This window comes from Sceloporus undulatus, chromosome 6, assembly GCF_019175285.1.
Source record: "Sceloporus undulatus isolate JIND9_A2432 ecotype Alabama chromosome 6, SceUnd_v1.1, whole genome shotgun sequence".
NCBI lineage: Eukaryota > Metazoa > Chordata > Lepidosauria > Squamata > Phrynosomatidae > Sceloporus > Sceloporus undulatus.
The window spans coordinates 40,416,830-40,443,925 of NC_056527.1; the positions used below are offsets into that span (position 1 = coordinate 40,416,830).

The window sequence follows — 27,096 nt, forward strand, 5'->3', positions numbered from 1 at the left end:
ATTAGCAGCTGCCCTTGACTCAACCTCGACTCATGGACCCTGTGGATTAGACATCTCCAGCACCGCATCTGCACTGCAAAAATAATCTGGTTTGACACCACTTTAACAACCATGATTCAATTGTATGAAATTTAGAGGAGTGTAGTTTGTTGTGACAACTGAACAATTCTATAGCAAAGAGCCAGTTAAAGTGGTGTCAAACGGGATTATTTCTGCAGTGTGGATACTCCCCTGTCCTCAACATCTACTCAGGTCCTGCAGGCTCATGCCTGTGTTATACCTAACCAAGTCTATCCACTCAGCATGTGGTCTTCCTCTTTTTCTGCTGCCCTCCACCTTTCCTAGCATCATTGTCTTTTCTATGGATTCATTTTAACTCATGATGTGGCCAAAATACAAAACCCACAATTTATTAATCTTGGCTTCCAGGGAGAGTGCAGGCTTGATCTGTTCTAGGAGCCATTTGTTTGTTTTCTTGGTTGCCCATGGTATTTTCAGTGTTCTTCTCCAGCACCACATTTTCAATAAATTGATTTTCTACTAATAACCTGTACACACCCATATCTGAGTACTATAGCATTGAACTGGTCTCTAGACAATGGCTGCATCTGCACTGCAGAGATAATCTGGTTCAACACTGCTTTAACTGCCTTGGTTCAAAGCTATGAAATTCTAGGAACTGTAGTTTGCTGTAGCACCAGAGCTACAACAAACAGTTTCCTGAATTCCATAGCATTGAGCCATAGCAGTTAAAGTGGTGTCAAACTAGATTATCTCTGCAGTGTGGATGCAGCCAGGGTTAGCCTCCAGAATACTATCAAGTTAGCCGTTGCTTTCCTTTCCTCAGAGGGATTCATATAATACTAACAAGATACCAAGTGCCAGCCCTGGCTCAATGCTATGGAATTCTGGGGACAGTAGTTTTGTGAGACATTTAGCCTTCTCTGTCAGAGAGATCTGGTACTACAACAAACTACAATTTCCAGGATTCCCTAGCATTGAGCCAGGGCACTTAAAGGAGTCTCAGGCTGGATTATTTCTGCAGTGTATTTTGAACCCAGGTTTCAAATCCCCCCTCTACTGTGGAAACCCACTAGGTGACCTTGGACAAGTCACACTTTCACAGCCTCAGAGGAAGGCAAATGCAGCCTCCAGCCCCCAAATCCCATGATATCTTTAGGATCACTGTAAGTCAAAATGACATGAAAGCACAAACAGACTCTGCCACTGTGTGTGTATGTATGTAAGGGAGGGATAGTATGGTGTAGTGGTTTGAGTGTCAGGCTACAACTCTGGAGACCATGGTTTGATTCCCTGTTTGCCATGAAACTCACTGGGTGAACGTGGGCAAGTCACACGCTCTCTGCTTCAAGGGAAGAGACTGGCAAACCACCTCTGAACAAATCATGCCAAGAAAACCCCATAATAGGTTTGCCTTAGAGTTATCATAAGGCAGAAATGACTTGCAGGCACACAGCAGCAGCAGCAGCAGCAACGTGTGTAAGAAGGGCTTGCACACCAAAACACATTCCAGAGCCCTGTGGAATCCATGCCACACAATATTAGTCCATCCAGTATTCACTTAGGGACCTTGGACAAATTTGTCCCCATTGCAATATGTTTGGAAAAATAACAAATCATCACATTAAATGATATACTTTAATTGTTTGAAAATTATAACTTTTTAATATTTATTTGATGTTGTCATTGTTGTTGTTGTTTTTAATTATAGTTGAAAGCTTTCTCCTTCCTTTGATAGAAAAGTAGATTATGGTCCAAAACACACTGCAAAAACAAACCAGTTTGAGACCGCTTTAACTACCTTGGCTCAATGCTAGGGCTACCTGGGAACTGTCATTTTGTGAGACATTGAGCCTTCTCTTTCAGAGAGTTCTGGTGTCACAACAAACTACAATTCCCAGGATTCCTTAGCCCTGAGCCAGGGCAGTTAAAGCACTCTCAAACTGGATTATTTCCGCAGTGTGTTTTGGACCTATAAATCCAACCCATTTTTCCCTCACTGATGTTTATTCCCACCTAAGTGTGTGTCCAGGTTTGGAAAAAACTATGGATGCCGGCCATCAAAGCTTTCAGCTTCACACTCATCTAGTGTTTCTCAAACTCTGGTCCTCCAGGTGTTTTGGACTTCAGCTCCCAGAATCCCTGACTGCTGGCCAAGCCATTTTCCCAAGGGAAATGACCATTTCTATCTCATTTATTGGGATGGGGGGTAAGGTCCTCAGTTCTTTCTCCACACTCCTTTAGTGATTCCCAAACTTTGGTCTCCCAGCTCTTTTGGACTTCAACTCCCAGAAGCCCCAGCCAGCTTGGCCAGCAGTCAGGGATTCTGGGAGCTGAAGTCCAAAACACCTGGAGAACCAAAGTCTGAGAAACACTAGATGAGTGTGAAGTCGAAGGCTTTGATGGTTGGCATCCATAGTATTTTGTGGGGTTTTTGGGCTATGTGTCCATGTTCTAGATGAGTTTCTCCCTGCATCTGTGGCTGGCATCTTCAGAGAATGCTGGCCTGGAAGAGAGTTGGGTCTTTTCCATGCCAGCATCCTCTGAAGATACCAGCCACAGATGCTGGCAAAACATCAGGAATAAACTCTTCTGGGACATGGACACATAGCCTGAAAAACCCACAAAAAACTAGAGAAGTGATTCCCTAACTTTAGTCAAACAACATTAAGACAAACTTCAGCTGATCTCTTCCCAACTGCTGTTCAATGACTGTGAAGATTATTCCTTGCTGCTCCCAGTGGGGTCAAAATGGCCTTATTTGACAGGGATTCCCAAACTTGGCTCCTCCAGATGTTTTGGACTTCGGCTCCCAGGATTCTTGGCCGTTGGCCAAGCTGTCTGGGGCACCTGGGAGTTGAAGTCCAAAACACCTGGGAGACCAAAGTTTGGGAATCACTAAAGGGGTGTCCTTCCAATTGAAATAAATGTATTGGGTTGAGTTGGATTTATAAGTCCAAAACACACTGGGGAAATGATCCAGTTTGAGACTGCTTTAACTAGGGAATCCTGGGGACTGGAGTCTGAAAGAGAAGGCTGACTGTCTCAGAAAATGACAGTTCCCAGGATTCCCCAGCCTTTTCATTTGACACACACTCCCCCAACCCAGCCATGCCATCCCATCAGGCCTGGCTGTGTTCCCAGTGACTCCCAGTCCAGCCCTGTGCAACTCCTTGGCCGGTGACCTCAGCAGCTGACTTCCCAGCAGAGCAGCCTGGGTCCTCCTTCTTCCTCAGGGTCAGGGCCAGGAGGAGGCTTTGAGAAAGGGCTGGAGGGAGGCAGACGCTGCGCCACTTTTCATCACCCGGGATTTTCCGAGCAGCAAGTGACCCTCTCCAATAAATAAGGTCCAGCGATGCCCTCCGACTCAGCAGCCTCCCAGCCCCGCCAGGCAAGAAGAAGAGCCAGGAGCAGCCCCGCAGCCCTCGCCCCAGCAGACCAGCACCATGCGCTTCCTTCTCGCAGCCTGTAAGTTGGAGGCAACTTTGGCAGAAGGCGCCTCCGCACTGCGGAGATAACCCGGTTTGGCACTGCTTTCACTGCCATGGCTCCATGCTCTGGGATTCTGAGAATGGATATTGGTTCTGGCACCAGTGGGGCTACAATCAACTCCCATTCCCAGAATTCCAGAGCATGGAGCCATGGCAATGAAAGCGAGATCAAATCGGATTATCCCCGCAGTGTGGATGCAGCCCAGGGAACCTCCAAGGAGCTGGAGGCCACAATAGCTGGAGGATTAAGATCAAAGAATATCAAATGTGTGTGTGTGTGTATATACGTTTGATCTATGTATGTGTGTATATATATACATACACACACACACACACACATCTTATGTATGTATGTATGTATATATACATATATTGATATATATATACATATATATACACACACATTTGATATAGGTATGAATATATATATATATATATATACACATTTGATATATGTATATATACATACATTTGTATGTATATCAAATGTATATGTGTGTGTGTATATATACATATTATCAAATGTATAAGTGTGTGTGTGTATATATATATACAGTATATATATGTAATGCATATATGTGTGTGCATGTATATATAGATACACATACATATATAAAATGTATATATGTGTGTGTGTGTATATATATATATATATATATATATGTAGGGGTGTGTGTGTGTGTGTATATATATATATATATGATATACTGTACTGTATATACATACACACACACACACACACATATGCTCCACTGTAAATCCAAACTACAAGGTTGATATACAAATGGGGAGGGTGTGTGTGAGGGGTTTGAAACTAAAAAAAAGAAAAGAAATTACATGAATGAAGAGAATTTGAAAACGCAAAGGACTTTATATCACTGTAAGCAGAAATGCATGTATGAACTGTCATTATTTTTGTGGGGGTTCTCTCTTGGCTTGCGGAGATACGCCAACTTTATTTACTTCTCCCTCTTCCTCCTGCTCTCTGCCTGTCCCAGGCTGCTTCTTTGCTGTCATTGCCCTCTTCCTGGAGGCCTTCCCACTGGGTGATTCTTCTGGAGAAGAGGAAGATTCGGACTCTGAGTCCTTGTTCCAAACTTTGCCCAATGGAGAGGCCTTGAAGCGCGCTTGCCAAGGCTTGATCTGGAGGCTCCGGGCCACAGCAGCCCGGTGGAAAGAGCAGGTGAGTGGATCGCCTTCTTTGCCTGGAGGAACCGCAGGGTGACCTAGGCATCTTCCTTTTCCCAGACAGGGACTACACTTGGGCCTTCTGTCCAGGGGGATTCCACTAAGAAGCAGTGGCATCATGTGGGTGGTGCTGGGGCTGTGGAGTGCACCAGGTGACACCTTACGGCAGTGCTTCCCAAACTTTGGTCCTCCAGCTGTTTCGGACTTCAGCTCCCAGAATTCCTGACCATTGTTGGCCAAACTGGCTGGGGCATCTGGGAGCTGAAGTTCAAAACAACTGGAAGACTAAAGTTTGGGACTCACTGTCCTAAGGGGAGGGTGACCCCACTGCTTCCCAAATATCTTGACAGAAACAGGCTGTGGCCTTTACCTGCTTCCCTTTCAAATGCTTTCAGACAGGCCTGCACAACTTGGCAGTAGGTAAGGGCCAAAGTTAAAATAGGTTGAACTCCTTCGGGCCACGAATCGGTTTTAATTAAACATTAATTAATTAATTAATATTAATTCCATCCTCCCCCTTCTCTGCCTGGCCTTCTTCTCGGGCAGCAGAGAAGCCATGAGGGGGTGAGCATGTGCCCCTCTTCTTCCTCTGCCCCCTGGCCTTCTCAGGAGAAAGCAAAGCAGTGGAGGAACCTTGCAGGGTGAGCGTTTGCCTGTCCCCCTCCACATGGCCCTCTCCTCAGGAGGAGGCTGAGCAGCAGAGGAGGCTTGAAGTTCTTCCAGGTCCTTGCGGGCCACCCAAAATCCTTTGGTGGGCTCCATGTGGGCCCCAGGCCTTAGGTTTTGCAGGCCTCCTTTAAGCGATGGCAGGAGTGTGACAAAGCTCAGAGAGAGGAGGAAGGAGAGGCCCCAGAATTTTTTAAAATTAAAATTTCAAATTTTTATTTTTTTAAACAAGTTATTCTTGTTCTATTTTTTAAAAAATCACATTTTAAGTCAATCTTTACCATGTATATGTAAATACATTTAGATTTTGCATACGATGTTGGTATTTGAAGGTATAATTTTAATTGCACTAGTTATTCGTGTCACAGCTGTTAACATGACATTCAGCTGTATGTGGGAATTACAATGTGCAAGTCATTGTACTCCTGACCTCTTCCTAATCTTAAGTAATGATTCTGTATGGTATGAAATGGGAGGAGGTCAAATACATTTTTTTTAATGTGCTACATGTTAAGATGTTTTGTCCTCCTTTGTGGTTAAGACTTCTGGTCACCCTGCATGGGGACTGCATCATCCCCTTTCTTTGGGCCAAGGCCAAAGGGACCTTGCAAGCTTTCCCTGCCCAGCAGTCCAGGACCTTTGTCAAGAGAGTCACTACAGGGGTGTGGGCCACACCAAGTGACCCCCTAAGGGTGGTTTGACTCCAAATATGACTACATTTTATTAAAGATGGGGTTGAGAAGTTTACATCAGCTCTTAGTTTAGAATTTTACAAGGATCTATTAAAATGAAGTTATAATTCTGTTAATGTGTCCCATTGGGGTCCATATCTATATTTATTGTTCAGAAACACCAGCTGAGACTTACACATCTCTTGTTGTGAAGTCCTTCTTGACCACTCCAAACAGGCAACTAGCATTTCATTGTTTGATGCCAATCTTCTTTTGGTGGAAGATTAGAAAGAGGTCAGGGCTTCATACCACCTCTGACTACAGTATACTGGTTGTCTGTGTTTTGGGGAGTGCAGGCAAAGGATTCCCCACTTACCAGAAGCTGTCTGCATGGCTAGTAGTGCTGAAAGAAATTAACATTGAAATTGAAACCCTAGCACTCGTGAATACCTTCTGCAAAAGAAAAAGAAAGTTAAAGTCTCAAATTTGAAACCTCATGCTTTCATTTTGGTGCCTGGGAAATTTCAGGACCCTGTCTACCTTTAAAAAGATCAAACTTTCACAGAGAAGCTTAAAACACAGGGAAACCTACACTTACATTAAGTTAAAGCAATCCTAGTATTGCTCTTATTGCTGCATCTTCAGTTGGGGATGGTGTGATAGAAAAGGTTAGAAGCATCTAGAAAAACGATTTGCCACTTAGTGAATGGAGAGTTTTGCATCATGTGTAATGTATACAGTTGGTTCAGAATATAGTGCTGAGGTGATCACAGACCAAAAAACCAATGAAATGTTCTTTTGTTTTCCTAGCTTTGTAAGGAGCAAAATGTGTGCAAAGGTAGCATGGAAATGATGGTGCAGAATAATCTCCATCTTCCAAAGATCACTCCTGAAGATGGATGTTCTCATACAGGATTCCAAAAGGCAAGACAAGAAACATATTTACTTGTAACAGAAATATATAGCTTTCTATTAAGCATTTAAGTTTGAAATGTTAGTAGCACTGCTGTCTTCCTTCCCCTTCTGTTCTGTTTTCTTTCCCTTTGAAACAATTGCCCTTCCTGTGCAATAGACACTCCTCATTTGGCCAACTAGAAAGGCTTTGAAACCTGTGGATTCAAAGTTTCTACTGATTCACCCTTTATCTATCCCTTTCTTGCCTCCTCTAGTGCTGGTTAAGCAAGCAGCAGAGCATAAAAAATTACCTTTTTTGAAAAGAAATAATTCCTTTCCATTGTTCCTTATTCTGGCTAAAGAGTAATCTGTTGCTCTTGCTGGTTATAGTATTTAAAAGTAACTCTCTGCATTGCGTATTACCTTTTCTAAAGAAAAAAAATCCTTAGGATGGACAAGAAAATGATACAATATTTGAAAAATCTCTGTCAAATACCTCTGCAATATATTAAAAATCCTCTTTCAAGGCAACTTTAAAAAGCAACTACTGGTAGAAAACATACCTGTTACCAGTATAGTACAGTCGCCCCTCCTTATCCACGGTTTTTTTATCCACGGATTCAAGCATCCACAGCTTCAATTTTTTAAAAAAGGGATTAATTCCAAATAGCAAACCTTGATTTTTCATTTTATATAAGGGACACCATTTTGCTATGCCATTATATTTAATAGGACTTGAGCATCCACTGATTTTGTTATCCACGGGGGATCCTGGAACCCCAGCGGATAACAAGGTCTCCCTGTAATTTGGTTTTCACTCACTCCTCTTGAAATGTGCTCTATTACCCCAAATGCAACTTGTTATAGCTACATCTAGGCTCTGATAAAGCACTATGGAAGGTTTTTTGGGGGGCAGAGACTAGAAGAGACTTCTAAACTTGGATCTCTCTTTGTAACAGTGGACCTGCCCTGGGGGCGGGGGAGATCTAAGTAATACTATGACTCCCAGGACACCCTCTCAAGGATCATCACATTTATAATTATCTATATATTAGGAAAGGCACGAGTAATTTTTGTTTATTTTAGGCTTTTGAGGGTCCTTACACTTAATTGTAACTGAACACACTGCAAAATCGGAACTGATCAGTATCATAAGAATAATGTTTTTGCTCAAATAATGTTTCAGAAGAATAATTATTTCATTTTTTTCTCCTTCTTCCACTTCAGGAGGCATGCTTGAGAAGACTTTCAAGTAGCCTTTATGCATATAGGGCATACTTGGAATACATAGATGATACTTTTAGCAAGAGTGAAGAAGGGGCTGGATCTCTTTGGCCAATAACACAGCAACTAGCAGATAACTTGAAATCAATGGTAAGTAATACAGTGAGCCCTCCACATTTGCTGTGCTTAGGGTCATGTTGGAGCCCCTAGAAAAGTAGATATATGCATTTAGCAGTTGCTTCCATATTAGTGGAGAAGGGAACCAGCTCCGGGTTAGTCCTAACTTTGTAGGAGATATCCAAGATGCTGACCCCTACTCACAGATTCCACATCTTGGATAGTTTCTTTAAAATTCTGACTAAAAGCCAGAACAGAATCCCTACTCAAGGAGACAGAGCCAGCACCAACTAATGTATGTATTTGACTTACCTGGAAAAGGGATAGGCATATGAAGAATTAGAAAGTGATTGACTATAGCAGACAGTTCCCCTCAAGAAGATGGATCTACCAAATGCCAAACACAGGATTAAATGTTTTGTGTGTGTGTGTGTGTGTGTGTGTGTAGTTAAGTTGCGCCAAATCTACAAAACCAGATGCTATTTAATCTAGTTAAAGTATTTAGCATTTCGGGGTGCAAAGGCTTCTGTAATCTGAACATATTACCCACTGGTGTCTTCTTCTCTGTAAATGAGTATATGTCAATCAAAGAACACAATATTCTTTCAGCCAAGAGCGTTATAACTAATGAGCTTTTATCCCTTCTTTTCTTAACAGATCAGCGATCCTGACACTGTAACTGTGCCGCCTCCTGTCACTCAGGATATGATTTCTGCAAAACTGCGTGAACAAATAGGTTGGAATATTACAGTTATCAAGCACCTCATACTTCAAGATTTTACTTCATTTATGGAGAAAACTGCAAGAGCTTTTCGCCTACTATGAATGGCCAGTTTTTACCTGAATGTTTTAAATCAGGCACATCAGTTCTCAGAATATCTGTGGTAAAACAGATGGCATTGTTGTTCTCTTTGAGAACCTGTTCCTCTTTAAGGGGGTATATACCAATCTATTTATAATATTTAATATATTTATTGAATTTATATATTTTTATTCGGAAAACTTTGTGATAATTTAAAATAGAATCTGCCTAACAGATTTTGGTGCACTGAATATTTAACTTGAAAATATGACATAAGAATATTTATCTATTTTATTTTATAAACTATTTAAAGAAGAATATTGTGTCCACATTTCCTGGTAGTGTTACTGAATTGTATTGTATTACCATTCCCGTACAAGCTTCATATTAAATTTACTTTAGATGCCAATTGGCTGTTAGGTCAAGATGTTTTTAGCATTTGTCCATACAAAATGATCCTAGAAAATATTAAACATGAAGTGTAGTTTATAAGCCTTTTAAAAACAGCCTTTAGGGAGCTGGGGATGTTTAGCCTGGAGAAGAGAAGGTTAAGAGGTGATATGATAGCCCTGTTTAAATATTTGAAGGGATGTTATATTGAGGAGGGAGCAAGCTTGTTTCTGCTGCTCCAGAGAACAGGACCCGGAACAATGGATGCAAGCTGCAGGAAAAGATATTCCACCTCAACATTAGGAGGACCTTCTTGACAGTAAGGGCTGTTCGACAGTGGAACACGCTTCCTCGGAGTGTAGTGGAGTCTCCTTCTTTGGAGGTCTTTAAGCAGAGGTTGGATGGCCATCTGTAGGGAATGCTTTGATTTAGAGTTCCTGCATGGCAGAATGGGGTTGGACTGGATGGCCCTTGTGGTCTCTTCCAATTCTACGATTCTATGAACAACCTTGATCCATATTTTGTGGGAAGAAAATGGTAATCAAAATTGCAATTACAGTTTCTGTTACTACCAGCACCATGAATGGGCCTTGCAAGCTAATTATATCAGTATAGAGTTCTTCTGATTATTGTTCCAACCAGTCTTCTAGGATGATCCATTCTACCATCCTGCAAAATAGGTACTCATTGTTCGGTGGCCACTGAATTTATTAGATCTTTTAGGCAGAGGGCTTGCACCCCTAGCGTTATTTCCCCCAAAGATGGTATTCTGTTTTCAGAAAAGAACAGGTAAACAACTTGTAAATCTGGTTCTCTGAACGGTCATGTGTGAACTCACAGATATGGCTTGTTCTACACCTGTATGAAACAGTTTAGAACTTTCTACAACTAACCTAGATGTTTTAGGCAGGGACAATAGATTGCGAGGGGGACAATGGATGGGCTCTATGAGTTCACAGGTATCTACTTGATATCTACTTGAAGAACCGGTTACACGTGAGCAACCTGTTCTTCTCTGTAGTGTCTGTGATTCACCCACATGGAAGAGTAGACAGCTATCTCCTAGTGAGGTTCATGTCAGGCCAACACACATTAGCATTCCATTGTTCTATAGTGTGTACCCCAGGTCTCCTTCCTGAGTACATGCAAAGGCATGAGGCAAGACAGCCACTCAGTAGTTATCTGAAAGAAGCACTCTCTTCAGGAATGCTGCAAAATGTGCAACCATCCTGCTCAAATGACCTCTGAGAACATGCACAACAGGTTTATGTGCTGCCCTGACTACATGAAAAGCCAACCAAATAAAACTGTGAGGACAGTGACAAATCCTTTCTCAGTCCTACATAACTCAGAAACCACCATGACAACAACTGGAAGGTACCCATTCTGTGTACAGAAAAGTGATCATTTCCAGTTGAACAGGAATACCTATCCCAGTACATAGAGGTCCCTACCTTTCTTATAATAGAGATTTCACAGGTTGTTTCTTTGTAATGCAACCAGGGTGTAATGCAACCACAAAGGAGGACAAGGCACTGCAAAATGGAGGACATCACAAAATAAAAGCTAGAAACACTCATATAAATGTAAATTCATGCTTCTTAGTCATGCTTAAAATGGAGGACATTTTGAAATTCCTTCTGGACAGAAGATTAAAAGTAAGGCATGTACTGGAAAAGAAGGACATCTGGTAATCCTCAATGCAAGGAAGTCTACTTCCAGAAACCCCCATATGTGGAAAATTCTTAGTGCTACCCTTCACTTATGGCACATAGTTAAGAATTGCTGATCCTAGACAATTGAACTGTGATGATGTATGGTTTGTGTAATCTTGTATAATTTAATGTTTTAACTTCATAAATTAATTGCTTTTTAAATAACTTTTTATTTATATTTCTATCAAAGTTTTTGTAGTTTTTAAACTATGTTGTTTTTAAATATATTGTTGTCTCTCTTGAGTCCCATTATTGGGAGAAAGGCAGAACATGAATGAATAAAATCATCATCGGTCCAAATCACACTGCAGAAATAACCCAGCTTTAGATCACTTTAACTGCCCTGGAAATTCTGGGAACTGTAGTTTGGTGAGATATTTAGCCTTCTCTGTCAGAGAGCCATGATAAACTACAATTACCAGGATTGCCTAGCACTGAACCAGGCAATTAAAGCATTCTAAAACTGGATTTTTTTGCCAGTGTGTTTTGGACTATCATCAGAAAAATACACCTTGTGCACATTACCCTGACAGCTGGAGCATCAGGTGCAATAGAACTGTTGAATATGTGCCTCCTTGCTTGTTGGATAACAAGTAATTTTCTCTGTGGCCACTTGGAATGGTTCAGTTGGTCAGGAGTCCTTCACATATGGAGAAAGCTCCCAGGGGATTGATGTGAATCATTAATCAACAGACCACTTCCCTCAAAGGGTAAGCTGTGACACAAATGTCCAAACTGAGTGAGAAATGTCACATTTACAGTGTAATGTGGTATGTGGTAATGTGGAGAATTGGGGTTTTTTTCCCCAGTTCAATTCAAGTAAGTTTTACTGATTCTGGGATTTCAAAATGCAGCAAGGAACCAGCTGAAATGGCGAAGTTATGGCTGCATATGTGCACATATACATATAGCTCTCACAGTACAAGGAAGGGGAAGGTCAAATGTCCATTTCTTGCCCACTGAACCAAGATCCACACAGTTACTTCTCAGTAGCAAGGAAACACTGACCTCTCATGAAACCCTCAGGACCAGGCTTGCCTATCTCATCATAAAATAATCAGTAGAGTTCCATACATACCCAAGAAGTAACTGAAAATTACTGTGCCCATATTGAGAAGATACTATTAGCCTGCATGTTTTAACAACCATTCTCTTATTCCTTATATAAGGCAACACAGATGCAGACATCACTGGAAGAGCAGAAAAGGTTTTCAGGTGTGATGGTAGATCCAAGAGAGGACCATCTCTCATTGAATGCTGGCAATTGCTTACAGTACCAACAGCTTGTAACCAAAAGCTTCCTGGAAACTTGTAGAAAACTTGTAGAAGAGACACATTCTTGCAAGGGATGGGCTATAACTACCATTGTCTGCAAAGATACATGTACAGATTCACAAATGAACATACCCAACAATGTCCAGCTTCACACCACCACCACACCACTCTCTATGATGAAATTCACTGTGAATGAGCAAGAAAGCATGGCTTCAGCATCAGCTTCAAGACTACTGGAAATGAAGCACAGGAGGAGATCCAACTGAAATGCACTTTTTTCTTTTAAGAGTCTCCTACAAATCCTCCTGTAGAAGAATGTTGCTGTTTCAGAAGAGAAAGCAGTTGCATTCCTAATTGTCTTTTTTCAACTGCTACTGTGAGAATCAACTTGCTGATCAGTAGGAAGCCCAGGCAGCTGATTCCAAATCTTAGAGCACTGAACCACTTGGTCAAACAGCAATAAATGATCAGCCCTGCAGCAGCTAAGTTTGTCTTCTTCCACATTGTTCCCACAGCGACTGCACCAGATTGAAGCTGACCCATTTCTACAAAATGTCCTCTCCTGTCAGTCTCCTGGATGAAGCTTTCATTTCATATGTCTCACCTGATGTCCCTAGACTAGTGATGATGAACCTTTTAAAGACCAAGTGCCCAAATTCAAAGGTGTTTCCACACCAGCTGTTACCTAGTGCTGGGGGCAGAACTTCTGGAAGGATAGGACTCCCGCCTTCTGGGAGTGGAATTTCTGGGGCGGGACTTTCCTAGAGATGCCTGTTCCTCTTCTTCCCCCACCTTCCCGTACCTTTAGCTGCTCTGGGAAGGCAGCTGAAGGCCCGAGAGGCCAGGGGGAAGAGGAGGAACAGGGGCATACCTGTTCCTCCTTTTCCCCCACCCTCCCATCTCTGCATACCCTCATAAATGGCTTCACATACCAGAGAGGGTGTGTGTGCCATAGGTTCACCACCATAGCCTTAGACTCTTTAATATAGAGGTCATCGTTCAAAAGGTGTGTTGATCAATGGCCTATTTATGTGATTAGATACCAGTACTTATCCAGTATTGAGATAGTGTTCTGTTCTATATATCTGATTAAGCTAACTAAAAGTGATTCAAAGTAGCAACGATTCAATAATGGTTAGAGCAGTGGTCCCCAAACTTTGGTCTTTGAGATGTTTTGGACTTTAGTTACCAGAATTCCCAACTGTTGGCCAAACTGACTGGGGCTTTTGGGAACTGAAGGCCAAAACACCTGGAGGACCAGTTTGAGAATCACTGAGTTAGACGATGTTGAAGAAGGTAGGAACGTTAATCACAAAATGGCTTTTTTTTCCTGGACTTTTCAAAGGTGTGACCTTGCCAAACCCATATCTGAAATGAAATTAGAACAGCCCAAACTCCAATAATTACAAAGGTTAGGCTCATGTAATCAAATCCCTCAGTCTAGAAACCTATGACAAGAGATATCATTTCATTACCTGGAAAAAATAATGCCCTCATATTCAGTCAAAGATTTCAGACTAAAAATTTATTAAAAGAAAAGGTTAATATAACAAATAAATTAGATTGACAGAAATTCCACTGTGTTGTTAAGTACATTCTATATAGTCACAAAACAACTGGCCAGTAGCATAGTGTCACAAAAAGTCTCCTTTCCAGCCTCTGGAATAGACACATCTTCTGCAGCTGCTTCCAAAACATTTTGGTTCAATCTTTCAGCCCCAAAGCAGACTAAGAGAAAAAGTGGTTAGTAAAAGAGAAAGAGAAAAGAAGAGGACCATTAATTAGCTACATTTCAGAAGCAACAATACGGGTCTTTCAAAAACATTAGAGCACAATCTAATCATCATGAAATTACACAGCAATTTGGGCTTTCATCTGTCTTAAACTACAAACCCAATACACACTTTCCAGGAATTAAGACCCAATGTGCATTTAACATGCAAAGTATGACTTCATGTTTGATAAAAGGTTGATATAAGAAACAAATATACTTTTACAATACTGTATATGCACAGGCATGTCTCAAGCATACACAGGCGTGTGACAAAACATAAACTCAAATATTTTTTTCAAAAAAATGTATCACACACACACACACATATACATACACACATACGCATTGCTGTGGGCTAAATCTACAGATCTGAGGCCCACAAATAGGACAGGTCCACTGTATGTCCTGCACTTTAACTAAGAGGACTACTAGAACTATAACACTGTAATTTAAGTCTTGTAATATGTTGGAACAGTACAATCTCACAACTGTCTCCTCAGACACAAGTCTCTGTTAGTTCAAAGAAACTTACTCCCAAGTAATCAGATTTCCCAGACTTGAAGAATATAATCTAAAACTCAAATTATCACCTCCAAGCTAGTAACAAAATCATGTTGTCCATTCCTTCCTTCAGCATCTATTTTTGAAGTAGCATTAACAATTGGAACACATACCTCAAAAGGGTTGGCTCAGGCATTCCAGGATCTGCACCTCTCTTAAAACCTGGTTATAACAATACAATATCAGGAAAATGATGATGAATATCTTAATTATAGAAGGAAAATATTATTTCTTTTACACAATAGAAGAGTTTCTTACAGATAGCATTAATGCATACATCACCCAGCAAAAATCCCTAGCACTTTACAGGACTGCATAATAACACAGTTAAGACCCCCTCAAGTTATGCTTCTCTTGTTCAAAATGAAACTCAAAGAGGTAGTCAGACACAGAGAGAACAATTAAACACTTTAGTCACATGAAAATTTAGAGGGGCAGAAGGAGAGTGATCAAAAAATTTAGGAAGACTGGGGGAACCCCAATAAAGAACCTTTTGACATTCTGACTTCACTTTCAGGAAACCTGATCACTTCTAAGTACCACCAGTAAGCCTCCTACTACTCAAAACAGAAAAATGCACTTACTGTATCTGGAAAGCAATTTTAATCATGTTCATCTTATATTACAATATATGCACTTGAAATTCCAGATTTCTATAAAATACAGAGCGTAGAAAGGTAAAACACATATTATTGTCCAGCTAAATTAGCCATATTCAGTGTATAGCAACATCAGTAGCAAGTACATTTCTATACCACTTATCAATGAATTAGCACTCCCTAAACAGTTTACAATGTGAAAGCCAATTGCTTCCAATCAGCTGGGTATTCATTTTATCAACCTATGAAAGGATGGAAAGCTGAGTGGACCTTGGAGCCCTCCTCTAGGATCAAACTTACAGCGTTGTGACTACAGCACCAGCATTTAACCAGAGGTGATTTTGCCAGTTCCTTCTCCTGAAATATTGCCTACAGCACCAGGAATTAGCTGGCAGTCTCCCATCCAATTACTAACCAAGGATGACCCTGCTTAGCTTCCAAGATCAGATGATCTGCTGCCTTTGCAGTATTTAGACCTACAGAAGCATTACAAACACTTTTAAGAATCTGTCTTTCTCCTTTCTGCAGGCCAAAAGATGCACCCTTGGAATCTACAGTTTTTTAAATCTTGTTGACTCTGTTGTTGTTTTTGTAGTTGTTGTTTTTAGGTAGATAAAAAAATAAAAAGTAGGATGTGTCATGTCAAGAGGATAAAGGATGGAAGGACAAGATTCTCACGTCTGGCATTTGGAGACTTCTGCTAATTATTACTATCTAAATACTAGCCAGCATAGTACAGTTTAGTGGTTTGAACACTGGATTATGACTCTGGAGACCAGGGTTCTCAGCCACGTAAATCCACTGGGGGATCTTGAGAAAGTCACGGTCTCTCAGTCTCAGAGGAAGGTAAAGGAAAATCCCCTTGAACAAATCTTGCCAAGAAAACCCCGTAACAGGTCTGCCTTAAGGATGCCATAAGTCAGAAATGACTTGAAGGCACACATCAATAATTGATGTTTTGGATGTTACTTGAAGCAAGGTGGCAGTTATTTGAGAAAAAGCTCCAGGAAAACCTCTAAATATACATATGACTGAGCTGCAGCTGTGACTGAATAGGCAGGAAAGTGAGGCACTTTCTCATGCCTGGTCAATGCTACTGCTGCATTTTCATTTGTGGAACATCTCAGGCAACATAGCTATCTCAAAATTAAGTCAATGATGAGATGGCTTTTCTTGAAAACAAGGCTGTTCATTTCTCTCCCTTGCCCAGCCTTTCTCAACCTTTTTACCCTGGAGGAACCCTTGAAATGATTTTCAGATCATGCAGCATCCATCCCTGCATAAATATTTATATGTCTTCAACTCAAAACACGTTTTTCCCTGCAATCACAATCTCTCACAGAACACCTACGACTTCTAGGGAATCCTGGCTGAGAAACCCTGTCAAACAGCCAACAAGTGCAATTTGCAGAAGAATGCAACAAGGGCTTCCAAGAGTTGCCTGTTGTCAAGAAACGCCTCACGTTACACAAGATCTTCTCAAGTCTCTGAGACTTAGGAGAGATCGAAGAATATAGGATCCTTCTCATAATGTGGCCAAGTACAACAGCCTCAGCCTGGTCATCTTGGCTTCCAGGTTGGGTCTCTTCTAGGGCCATTTGTTTGTCTTTTGGGTTGCCCAATTGACTTGGTCGCTCCCACCAACATGGGATTGGTAAGGTCTGTTTTAGCGACTACCCCAAGATGTGTATCGCGTACTGTACATATGTACTGTGTGTGTATATATATATATGTGTGTGTGTGTGTGTGTGTGTGTATTGTGTACTGTATATCAGTGCTGTTTTAGCAGGTAAGCCGCTTCGATTGCCCTGCAGCAGAAAAGCGGGATAAAAATGAAAGTTTTATTTATTTAATTGATTAATTATGTTCCGTTTCCTGTCTCTGACTGTTTTAATTGCATTTTTATTGTAGCTGCTGTCATGCTGGAATTATGGTTGGGTTGTTTTAAAGGGGGAGAGGGGCAAATGGGACTTATTGTATTGTATGGCATGATTCTTATTATTGTAAGCCGCCTCGATCTTATAGGAGAGGCAGAGTAGAAGTTGTTGTTATTATTATTATTATTATTATTATTATTATTATTATTATTATTATTATCTACGGCCCAAGACAGAAAGGCAGGGTCACAGAGCACTGAATACTTCCAGGGTATTAATTTCTTCACAAGTCAACTAAGAGCCTTCATGAAATCAAGGCATGAGGAAACCATTGATTGACGGTCAAAAGTGGGAGGGGCTTCCACGCCAAACGGCACGAGGCGCCCGGGAACCGGCCACGTGACCCGCCACGCGCAGCTCCACGGAACCATTTTATCGAATGCCTGGGGTGAAGCCCCGCCCCTTCCAAACACCACGCGCGTGCGCAGTGACAACACCAACGGCCGCTAACGGACAGTAGAGGTCGCACTCCCACCTCCAGGCTCTAGTCCAGTTCCAAGTGTCTTCAGAAGGGGGTTGCCATGGCCTTCTTCCCCTGAGGCTAATTGCCCAAAGTTACTCAGTGAGCTTCCCTGGCTCAACCAGGATTCGAACCCTAGTCTCCAAGAGTCTTAGTCCCAACGCTCAAACCATTCCTCCACGCCGGCTCTCTAGACCAGCGGTCCCCAAACTGCGCCCTTTAAGAGACGTTGGGCTTCAACTCCCAGAAGCCTCAGCCACGTCGGCCAATGGCGTGGGATCCTGGGAACTGGAGTCCAAAAAATCCCTTAAAGAGCACTGACAGTGGTCCCCAAACTGCGCCCTTTAAGAGACGTTGGACTTCAACTCCCAGAAGCCTCAGCTGTGTTGGTCAAAGGCGCGGGACTCTGGGAGCTGGAGTCCAAAATCCCTTAAAGGGCACAATTTGGGGGGGGGACCACTGCTGTAGACCCCGCTGGGTACTGACCTAGATAGAGGACGACCGGGATGAAGCCCCACCGGATGGCGAACTGGCCTCCCTTGAAGAGGTGCTGCAGGCGCTGCTTGGCCTCTTTGCTCAGCTTTGGCATGGCGGCGGCGGCGGCGGCGACTCAAGAGGAGGAGGAGGCCCGAAGCTACTGCGCATGCGGGAACTTGGCCCTTGCCGGGCGGGGCTTCAACTGAAAGCGGCGCCTGTGTTTGGGCTGCTCTCCTCCCGAAGTAAGTGATGCTCCTCCAGGGGACCCCGCTTCTCCTCAGACACCTGCCTTTAGCCTTCGCCTGCTTCCCTTTAAAATGCTTTAAAGGCGGGATATAAAATAATAATAGTAATGACAATGATAATAATAATAATTAAATGGTTATATATATATATATATATATATATATATATACAGTATATAAAATTATGATTATAATGATAATAATAATATAGAGGGATCTTGTGGTACCTTTTAATCTAACCAAAAGGAAGAAGTTGGCAGCCTGAGCTTTCCTAGGCTTCTGTCTACTTCCTCAGATGCAGTTGGATATAATGATAATGATATAGATGTAATAATAATAATGTAGAGGGATCTGGTAGCACCTTTGAGACTCACTGAAAGAAAGAAATAATTGGCAGCCTGAGTTTTCATAGACTTCAGTCTACTTCCTAAATGCTTCTGTTTAATTCTAGTTGTCTTGGTTTGGTTTTGGTTTTTTGGTTTTTCGAACTCAGTTTGTTGATTTTCTGCACAAAGAAAGCTAAATGGATTCTCCAGGTGTGACTGCTGCATAGATTTATGAAAAGCCATGGTAACGTGTTCACTTTTATTTTCTCTTCCATCCATGCTTATTGAGATAGAAAGCCTCAAGATCTTTGTCATCAGGAAAAGGTTCCAGCCTTATATGCAGAACAGGAAGGTTTTGCCCCATATGTTTCAATGTTCACTCATTCATATTCACCCCAACACTTCTTGTCTTCTCTTTTGCAAGGAGATGTTAGATGTGGCGCTATCTAAAGGAAGAAAAGAGTGTGTAGATGAAACTCTTCAAGCAATTAAGGACAGACAAGAAGCAAAACAGTGTTAGGACCCTCAACACCACTGTTTGGCTCAGGGACAAATAACTGTTATAACAAGCAATGCATAGAAATAGAAGACAACAAAAAATTAAAACAAAAGACCTCTTTCACAAGAACTGAGAGGTCAAAGGGAAATTTAAACCAAGAGTGGCGATGCTAGACCTCCAGCAGAGGAAGACACTACTGTAATGAGAAATTGTAGGTTTAAAGAAATGGGTTTGCCACAACATTTGATCATCCTGCTGTGTGACTTGTACTCAGGACAAGAGGCTGCCATCAGGAAAGAAGGCAGAGAAACAACATGGATTCAATTTGGGGAGGGAGTCAGGCGCGGCTACATTTTATCACCCTGTCTATTTAAATTGTATACTGAACATAACATATATATAAAGTTGAAATCGATGTGAGAATTGGAGGATGGGCTTTCAACATTTTAAGAGATGCAGATGACAGCATACTAATAGCAAAAAATAGCAAAGGCTTGAAATGGCTGTTACAGAAAGTCAAGGAAGAAAGTGCAAAGCCAAAATTACAGCTGAATATTAAAAAAACAATAATAACCACAGCTGATTTGCATAACTTTAACATTGACAGTGAAGACATTGAGGTAGTCAAAGATTTCCTATGCCTTGTCTCAATCATTATTCAAAATGGAGACTTCAGTTAAGAAATCAAGAAGAAGCCTAGGAACTGGAAAAGCAGCTAGGAGAGCACTAGACATGATCCTCAAGTGTATTGTATGTATTTACTGTATTTCTACCCCGCCGTTCAGCCCTAAAGGCTGTCAGAGCAGCTTACAATTATTATCTTAATTAGACGGATCCCTGTCCTCAAGTGCAAAGATATATAATTGACTACTAAAGTCAGGGTTCTCCATGACAGTATATTTCTGATTTCTGTGTGTGGTTGTGAAAACTAGACAGTATAAAAGGTGACAGGAAGATCATCAACTCATTTGGAATATGATGCTGAAGGAAAGTTCTGTGTATACCACAGATGGCCAGAAATACAAATATATGGATCCTAGAGCAAATCAAACCTGAACTCTCCCTAGAAGCCAAAATGACTAAGCTGAGACAGTTATATTTTAGACATATGAGAAGTCATATCTCATTAGAAAAGACCATGATGCTTGGCAAAGAATAATGCCATAGGAAGATGCATAACAGATAGATATACTCAGTCGAAAAGGCCACAGCCCTGAATTTGCAAGACCTGAGCAGCGTTTTTGATAACAGGATTTCTTAAGAGGGCTTTCATTCAAGTTGAACTTGACTTGATGGCAATTAAGAACAACAAGCACCCAATGCAATATGAAAAGCCGTCTCACCACTATCTTTCTTAACAGTATGTCCTTTCAGATACTGCATTTAAAAGCTTGTGTGCCTCATTGTTACTTGATAAGCCACTTTCTGCCTTGCTGAGTGTCAGCTGAGTATTGGGTTTGGAGAGGCTGAAACAGCTCTAAACTATTTATTTATTTATTTATTTATTTATTATATTTATACCCCGCTCTTCAGAAATGCTCTCAAAATGACTTACAAATGATTAAATAGACAGTTCCCTGCCTTCAGACTTACAATCTATTGTCTATATTAGAACCCACAAACCCAGCAAAACTGGATCTGAAAGCTAGCAGTACTTATTCCTCCCTTCATTCATTCAACATAGATGCAGTCTAGAGCTGGGTTAATTTGGAAACCTTTCAAAGGGCCTCCCACATGACAGCTGTAGCATAAGAAAATGTATGATCTACTAAGAACAAGGAAATTACAAGCAAGAAAGATTAAAAACTGCTATGCTGGGAGAATAACATTTAACTCTAGGGAAAGCTATCATTTACTGTGTAGTAGTTTTACTTGGTGTAGTGGTTTGAGTGTTGGACTACAACTCTGGGGACCAGGCTTCAATTCTCAGCTCAGTCTGAAACCCACTGGATGACCATGGGCAATTCACATGTTGTCAGCCTCTGGGGAAGGCAATGGCAAATCTCCTCTGAACTGATCTTGCCAAGAAAATAACAATATAGGGTTGCCTTAGAGTCGCCATAAGTCGGAAATAGCTTGAAGGCACACAGCAACAAATCTTGATACGCAGAGGAGTTGGGTGAAGGCAGTGTTAACTTGACATGTTCCATATTAATGCATGTGCAGACATTTCAAGTTTTTTACTGTTTAATAGCAACAGTTCTTGTTTTTGGAAGTTACAAAAAGCAATATAGCCTTTTATGTTGGCTTCCGGTTGTGGTACTAACACCTTTAATTCTCACAAGGCTTTGCAAATTGTGCTGTAACAATTGGGGAAGTGAACTAGTATAAAATGAGGTTTAAAATAAGCTATATTTAGTTCAGTAAGGAGACACAATTGTCATGTTTTATTATATTATTAATGTAGTTGTTCTTGCATAACATTGGGATTGAAAAAAGAACTTTTAAGAAAATACCAATTTAACTAAACTTCTGAAATATCAAAGAATGAGATTTTACATGAAAGGTTACTATCTTGCACAAAAGTACACCACTGAATTTTATTAGAAATGGTAATCTTAGACTTCCTGTTTCTTCCTATAGATTCTGTAATACAGGGTGCCGTTTTATGTCATCGTCATGTTATACTTCAGGCAAAGGTATATTGTGCTTGTCTATTTTTAATGTATCCATTACTAAATACTTTAAGTCTGTGTTACTGTGGAGTTTCTGGCCAAAGATGAAAACTCTTTAACTGATTACAGATATCTCTGTAGAGTGTTAGACACAGATATGATGGTTTAAAGGATTTTCTGAGGCCAGAACAGCAGAACCTGCGTCTGCAGTAGTTCAGTTTTCTTTACTAGATCTACAGAAACTTGCCCTTCTAACAAAATTAACTGTGTCATTGTCTTCCATTCAAATTAATAATCAAGTTGAATAGGCCCCTAAGATTGGCCCAAATAATAGTGGTGCGTTTGCAGGATTTTATCAGAACTTTTATACCAATTGCCAAGTAGCCTTAACTGAAAATGTATGGCATAGCAAAATCATTTGCTACATTCAATAGGGCACAGTTCCAAATGGATTTGCCTATCTCCACCCCATCATCCTGATGAGTTTTAGCTGAGTACAAGTGTTAAAACTGCTTTAATCGGGATAAAATTGCATGTTATGGAGTTGTACTCTCTCAGTGGCCTTTCACAAGTATCTTCAGCAAATATTAACTTATTTAAAGACCTGGGGGGTGTCAATTGTTATTTTCAAAGTGTAGGAACTGAGTGAACGATGCTGGGAGGGAAGTGGACCTAAAATAATATCGGCCTACATAGAGCTCTGCGTACTTTTATGATTACACCAACACAGGGACACATAAGCTGTTTAGTTTTGCACTTGTTTATTTTGTGTTACAAACATATGCTATAGTAAAAAGTATAAATATTGTCTGCTCGATTTCATTTATGTTGTTCTTTTGTCATTCAACAGGCTGTATGGATAACTGAGGACAAGCATTTCCTAACAAGAACATACATTTAGAGCAAAAAATATTTACAACTAGGATTTCATGTTCTTCTAAAAATGTTTAAATGGTAAGGTTTAAAAGGACATTTAAATAGATTACATTAGTTAGAATACAGAGAAGCAAGATGACATGAGATGTGAGTGATAAAATAAGGGGAAAGTACATTGTTTCAGACTTGTCTTGACTACAGTTGGCTTTTAATGGGAACCCTTTATGGTAAATGGATCGATATTTTATAGATACTGAAACAGATACTTTGATGTATTGTTTAATTCAAAGTAATAATGCATTATAGCTAAGTTAGTTTATTGCTTTCTGGTTTTTATTTTTCATCCAAAACAATAAAGTTTACTTAGGATACTTCACTTCTGTGAATAGCATTTCTTCTAACAGTAACCAAATAAGACAGAGAAAACTGTAACTTTCCATAGTCTTTCTAAATGAAAAGCATCCTGAATAGCTGACTTAACACTGTGTTTTATTTCCATAATAATGTGTAAAAGACTAAAGAAAATATTTGCTGTTGCAGGATATGCACCTGGATTATTATCGTCTTGTTATATTAAACATTAGCTTTATTGAGTTTTGTATAATAATGATAGGTGAAGGTTTGCTGTAACTGCAAGAATTTCAGCAAATGAGGCAGAGTTGTTTAGCAAAAAAGATGAATTTGCAGTTCACCTTTAAAATAGGTTGCAAGGCCCCACTGCAATCGTCAACATACAAAGTACCCTTTCTTCAAAACCACTTTCTGCCCCATCAAGTTTTGTTTTTCTGTTTTCAAAGAAATGCAGCTGTCAGGTCCCAGAGGAGAGGAAAAAATTAAAATAGCTCCTGGACCTGCTGAAGTTTCTGATGCCCTCATACATATATAGTTTGTAATCAACTTATTGTTATTGTTTAAAGTTCGCAGTGGAAGAACATTACAAATCTACCATATATAGAAACGGAAAGTGTGCATCATGTAGGTCTTGTATATAGCAGCAACTGGCAGTTGTTTTTTCCAGGGACTGTACCATATTTATGCCCATAGACTACAACTGTTTCTTTCTTTTCTGAAAACTCACTAGGGACTGTCAGCCAATGGCTTGGGAACTGGCACATGTGCAGATGCACACCGCCATTTTATTCTACCAAGACTGAGACTACGGACTCCAAGTCCATGAAAAGGGAGGGACCTTTTTATTACAATAATAATTCTAAACAGATTTCTCTCCACAAAGTTCAGTTTTTTTCCCTCTGGGCTTTTGGCAGAATCTTTAAGCAGCTTCCAGGAACGGCACAGAATTATGGAACTGCATCTTTTGATGAGGTTATGTACTTTGTTTCAATATGTTTAATTAAGGAGTAATGCTTCAGTTCTAAACAAATTACTGTACAGCAGTACTGCAAGGCTGTACATGTTCAGTGATGAATGCACTCAAAATGGATATTAATAAAAAGCATCTTTATTTCAGCTCACAAGTTTGTAGACACACAATAGTTTTAAATTACTATTGGTTTATTTTCATATAACACTAGCAAACTGTTACTGGTAATCCTCAAAATATCCAAGGGCAGTGTTATTGATACACCATATAACAGAAAATTGGTTAGGGCTGTGATAATTCAAAGGCATAACCATAGCCTGAAACGCATGGGCCAAAAAAAGCAGCTTCTGGCCACTTTGTGGGCATGGCACTTACATGACGCATGCCCCCAAAGTGGCCAGAAGCTGCCACAAAAAGGGGCCAGTTAAACCCAGCTCCTGGCAGGCTATCTGCTTTGTCCCTGTATTAGTCTGGATCAGTATGCAAGAGGATCTTGTAGCAGTCAGTAGCTGGAAGAAAGAAGTTGGTCACATAAGCTTTCATAGACTTAAGTCTACTTCCTCAGATGCGAGGAATTAGACATCTGAGGAAGTCTATGAAATTTTATGCTACCAGCTTCTCCCAGTTAGTTGCAAAATGCTATAGGATCCCTTTGCTTAGGCCAAGAATAGCCCCACCTACCTACCTTAAGGAAGATTTCTGAAATTCAGTAGCAAATAGGGTCACTTTATAAAGTGCAGGATGGAGTTAGAGCATCCTCCCACAGTACACAGCCCTGGGAAACTGCAGCTCATGGTGTCGTTTTCCTTTCTAAAGTGAAAGGATAGGAAGGAATTGCCATTTCAGAGGTGGATAGTGCTGTTCACCACTACTGATTCTGCAGTGGCATAGGTGCTAAGAGGGAGGTAAAAAGACATTTGGGACCTATATGCAACCCGTGTGTTGCCCACTCCTACTCTGGTGCAGTACTAGTGACATTCTTGGAAATTGTTACTTTCTAATTCTCAGCACCTGTTTTGTCAAGATGGCAATATTTATTAGATTCCTGTTTCATAAAATTACAGAACATTGTTTCAGTTTAAGCATATGAGGTTCCATCTGTAACTTTCAGATGCAGACATTCCCAATGCTTATGTTACCAAAGCATTTGTTGAAATCAAAGGTGCCTTACAATTTAGCGTGCCATGTCAGTCTGCTAGATACAGTTATACCCCTAAATATCTCCACATCAACTCCAGATCAACTTTTTCCCTTTGAACCACTGGGGGGGCAGGCTGGAACTCTGGTTGCATTTCAAGAGTCCCACAAGTTTCCTAAATGATAAAGTCAAAATAATTTTATTAATTCATTCAAAGTATGCCCACTTTATCCTCCCTTTCAAAGTATTTCCAGAGTGGTGGTTCAAATGATAAATGAAAAAGTAGCAGTAAAATCATAGTATTACCAAAATGGAGCAAAGAAGTGATTTAATTTAGGGGGGTTTATATTAATCTGGAATGGGCTTCTTGGAATTGATTTTTTCAACAATATAAACTGTTGACATTTACATTTCTGAAATAATAGTAACAAAGTGAATGGAATATTTAATTTTCATTGTTTGCTTTTCTTTTTCTTTGTAATAAAAATACCTCCAACAAACCTGCTCAGTCTTGTGCTGTGAAGTATTCTTGAGTAGGCATTGTCTGGATGTTTTCTGATTTCACGTGCGATTTGGGAAAGAGAGAAATGTCTGACAAGTGACATGATCCTATTTGCTGCTGTGGTATAATCATTGTTTCAAGGATTCCTTGCTGTAACAATCTGCACTCTTGAACAAGTACTACAAACACTGTGGCTAGTAACGTTGCATTTCTCTCATTTGTTCTCAAGCCTAGTCTGTGCAGTACCATGTTTGTAAATGTTCATAATAAACTAGCCTAAAAGATCATTAAGCTGCTTACATATTCTCCCATGCTAAAATATCCTGAAAGTCCAATGCTCCGGAGTGCTTAAGTATAGTGTTGATGCTAAGCCTGCCTGTTTGGACTACACCATTGTTCATGAATTAGGAGCTCAGTAACCAGATAGTGACAAGAAGTAGTGATGTAAAGAATATTCGTCAAAATTCAAAAAACAGTAGAAATATCTGTTATTTGAAGATTTCGAAAGCTTTTTAAAGAGAAGAAATTATGAGCACTTCTCGATGATTAAGAATTTTGATTTTTAATCATTTCCAAATGAAGTGAAAGGACAGGACCTTTCAGTTGACAATTCGATGGCCAGGATTTGCGTATTTTGCGTAAGCAAAGCTACCATTCATACAGGGTTTTAGCAGAGGCTATTTCCTTTGTTAGGGTGATGTCTCCCCCCATCTTTCCCCACAGCTTTGCTTTGAAAAACAAAAGAGGACAAAAGGAGAGAGCACTTTGTGTGTAGGTGATGGTGGATACTTTTAGCCTTTCTCCCCTTTACGTCATGCTCTCCCATCCAAATTCTCACAGAAGAGAGGAAGGGGGTAGGGGTGGAATCCTAGCATTGGAAGGGATTCCCAAGGGTCATTTCATCCAACCCCCTCTTGGATACATCACATTCTCTCATCATAGATCCTCTGAATTCCCCTTGCCAAAAATAAAATAATAAAAATGCATGATAGGTTTCCTTTGCATCACTCATGGATATTCTGAACTCTCCTTGCCAAAAAAATTAAAATGCAAAAATTGGTTTGCCTTAACATCACCATTAGAGAGGTGTAGAGTGAGGCATGTTATGCCCTGCCTCTGAGGCTGAGAGAGTGTGACCCTCACAAAAAAGAGGAAGGGGCAGGGTGGGGTGCAATGGCAGGAATTCCTAGTATTGGAAGGGATTCCCAGGGATCACCTAAACGTCCTTGCTTATCCCTATGGAAACAATAAGATTTTCAATAAATTTCCATAAGAATTCTTTCCTATGCGATGTTCCTTTCCCCTTCTTGCA

The 27,096-nt window shown here is 40.5% G+C and overlaps 2 protein-coding genes, 1 long non-coding RNA gene and 1 other non-coding gene across 5 annotated transcripts; 3 read left to right on the plus strand and 1 right to left on the minus strand.

Annotated features, from left to right (window-relative positions):
* Positions 1-3,347: 3,347 nt before the first annotated feature.
* Positions 3,348-9,442, plus strand: IL6 (interleukin 6). 2 transcript variants are annotated; one of them, XM_042475995.1, is made up of 5 exons: positions 3,348-3,489; positions 4,511-4,695; positions 6,848-6,961; positions 8,159-8,305; positions 8,930-9,442. In XM_042475995.1, the coding sequence occupies exons 1-5, from the start codon at positions 3,468-3,470 to the stop codon at positions 9,095-9,097; spliced, it is 636 nt and encodes a 211-aa protein (XP_042331929.1). In that variant the 5' UTR covers positions 3,348-3,467; the 3' UTR covers positions 9,098-9,442. The 2 variants fall into 2 exon arrangements, with proteins under 2 accessions (XP_042331929.1, XP_042331930.1); XM_042475996.1 differs by lacking the exon at positions 6,848-6,961.
* A 4,518-nt stretch (positions 9,443-13,960) lies between these two features.
* Positions 13,961-18,429, minus strand: TOMM7 (translocase of outer mitochondrial membrane 7). The gene is made up of 3 exons (XM_042476768.1): positions 18,272-18,429; positions 14,903-14,951; positions 13,961-14,182 (listed from the first exon to the last, which is right to left on the minus strand). The coding sequence occupies exons 1-3, from the start codon at positions 18,372-18,374 to the stop codon at positions 14,167-14,169; spliced, it is 168 nt and encodes a 55-aa protein (XP_042332702.1). The 5' UTR covers positions 18,375-18,429; the 3' UTR covers positions 13,961-14,166.
* LOC121935343 lies at positions 18,384-25,786 on the plus strand. Its single transcript, XR_006104784.1, has 3 exons — positions 18,384-18,504; positions 21,916-21,971; positions 22,798-25,786. It is a non-coding gene; the product is annotated as an uncharacterized LOC121935343 (long non-coding RNA).
* On the plus strand, positions 22,043-22,133 carry LOC121935870. Its single transcript, XR_006104892.1, has one exon. It is a non-coding gene; the product is annotated as a small nucleolar RNA SNORD93 (small nucleolar RNA).
* Positions 25,787-27,096: the final 1,310 nt, after the last annotated feature.

What these genes read in the sequence shown, in the direction of transcription:
- IL6 (XM_042475995.1), top strand. Translation starts at nt 3,468, where the DNA reads ATGCGCTTCCTTCTCGCAGCCT. An exon ending in GCGCTTCCTTCTCGCAGCCT is followed by an intron (nt 3,490 to 4,510) that starts GTAAGTTGGAGG and finishes TGCCTGTCCCAG; the next exon opens with GCTGCTTCTTTGCTGTCATT. An exon ending in CAGCCCGGTGGAAAGAGCAG is followed by an intron (nt 4,696 to 6,847) that starts GTGAGTGGATCG and finishes TTGTTTTCCTAG; the next exon opens with CTTTGTAAGGAGCAAAATGT.
- TOMM7 (XM_042476768.1), bottom strand. Translation starts at nt 18,374, where the DNA reads ATGCCAAAGCTGAGCAAAGAGGCCAAGCAGCGCCTGCAGCACCTCTTC. An exon ending in CCCGGTCGTCCTCTATCTAG is followed by an intron (nt 14,952 to 18,271) that starts GTCAGTACCCAG and finishes TGTTATAACCAG; the next exon opens with GTTTTAAGAGAGGTGCAGAT.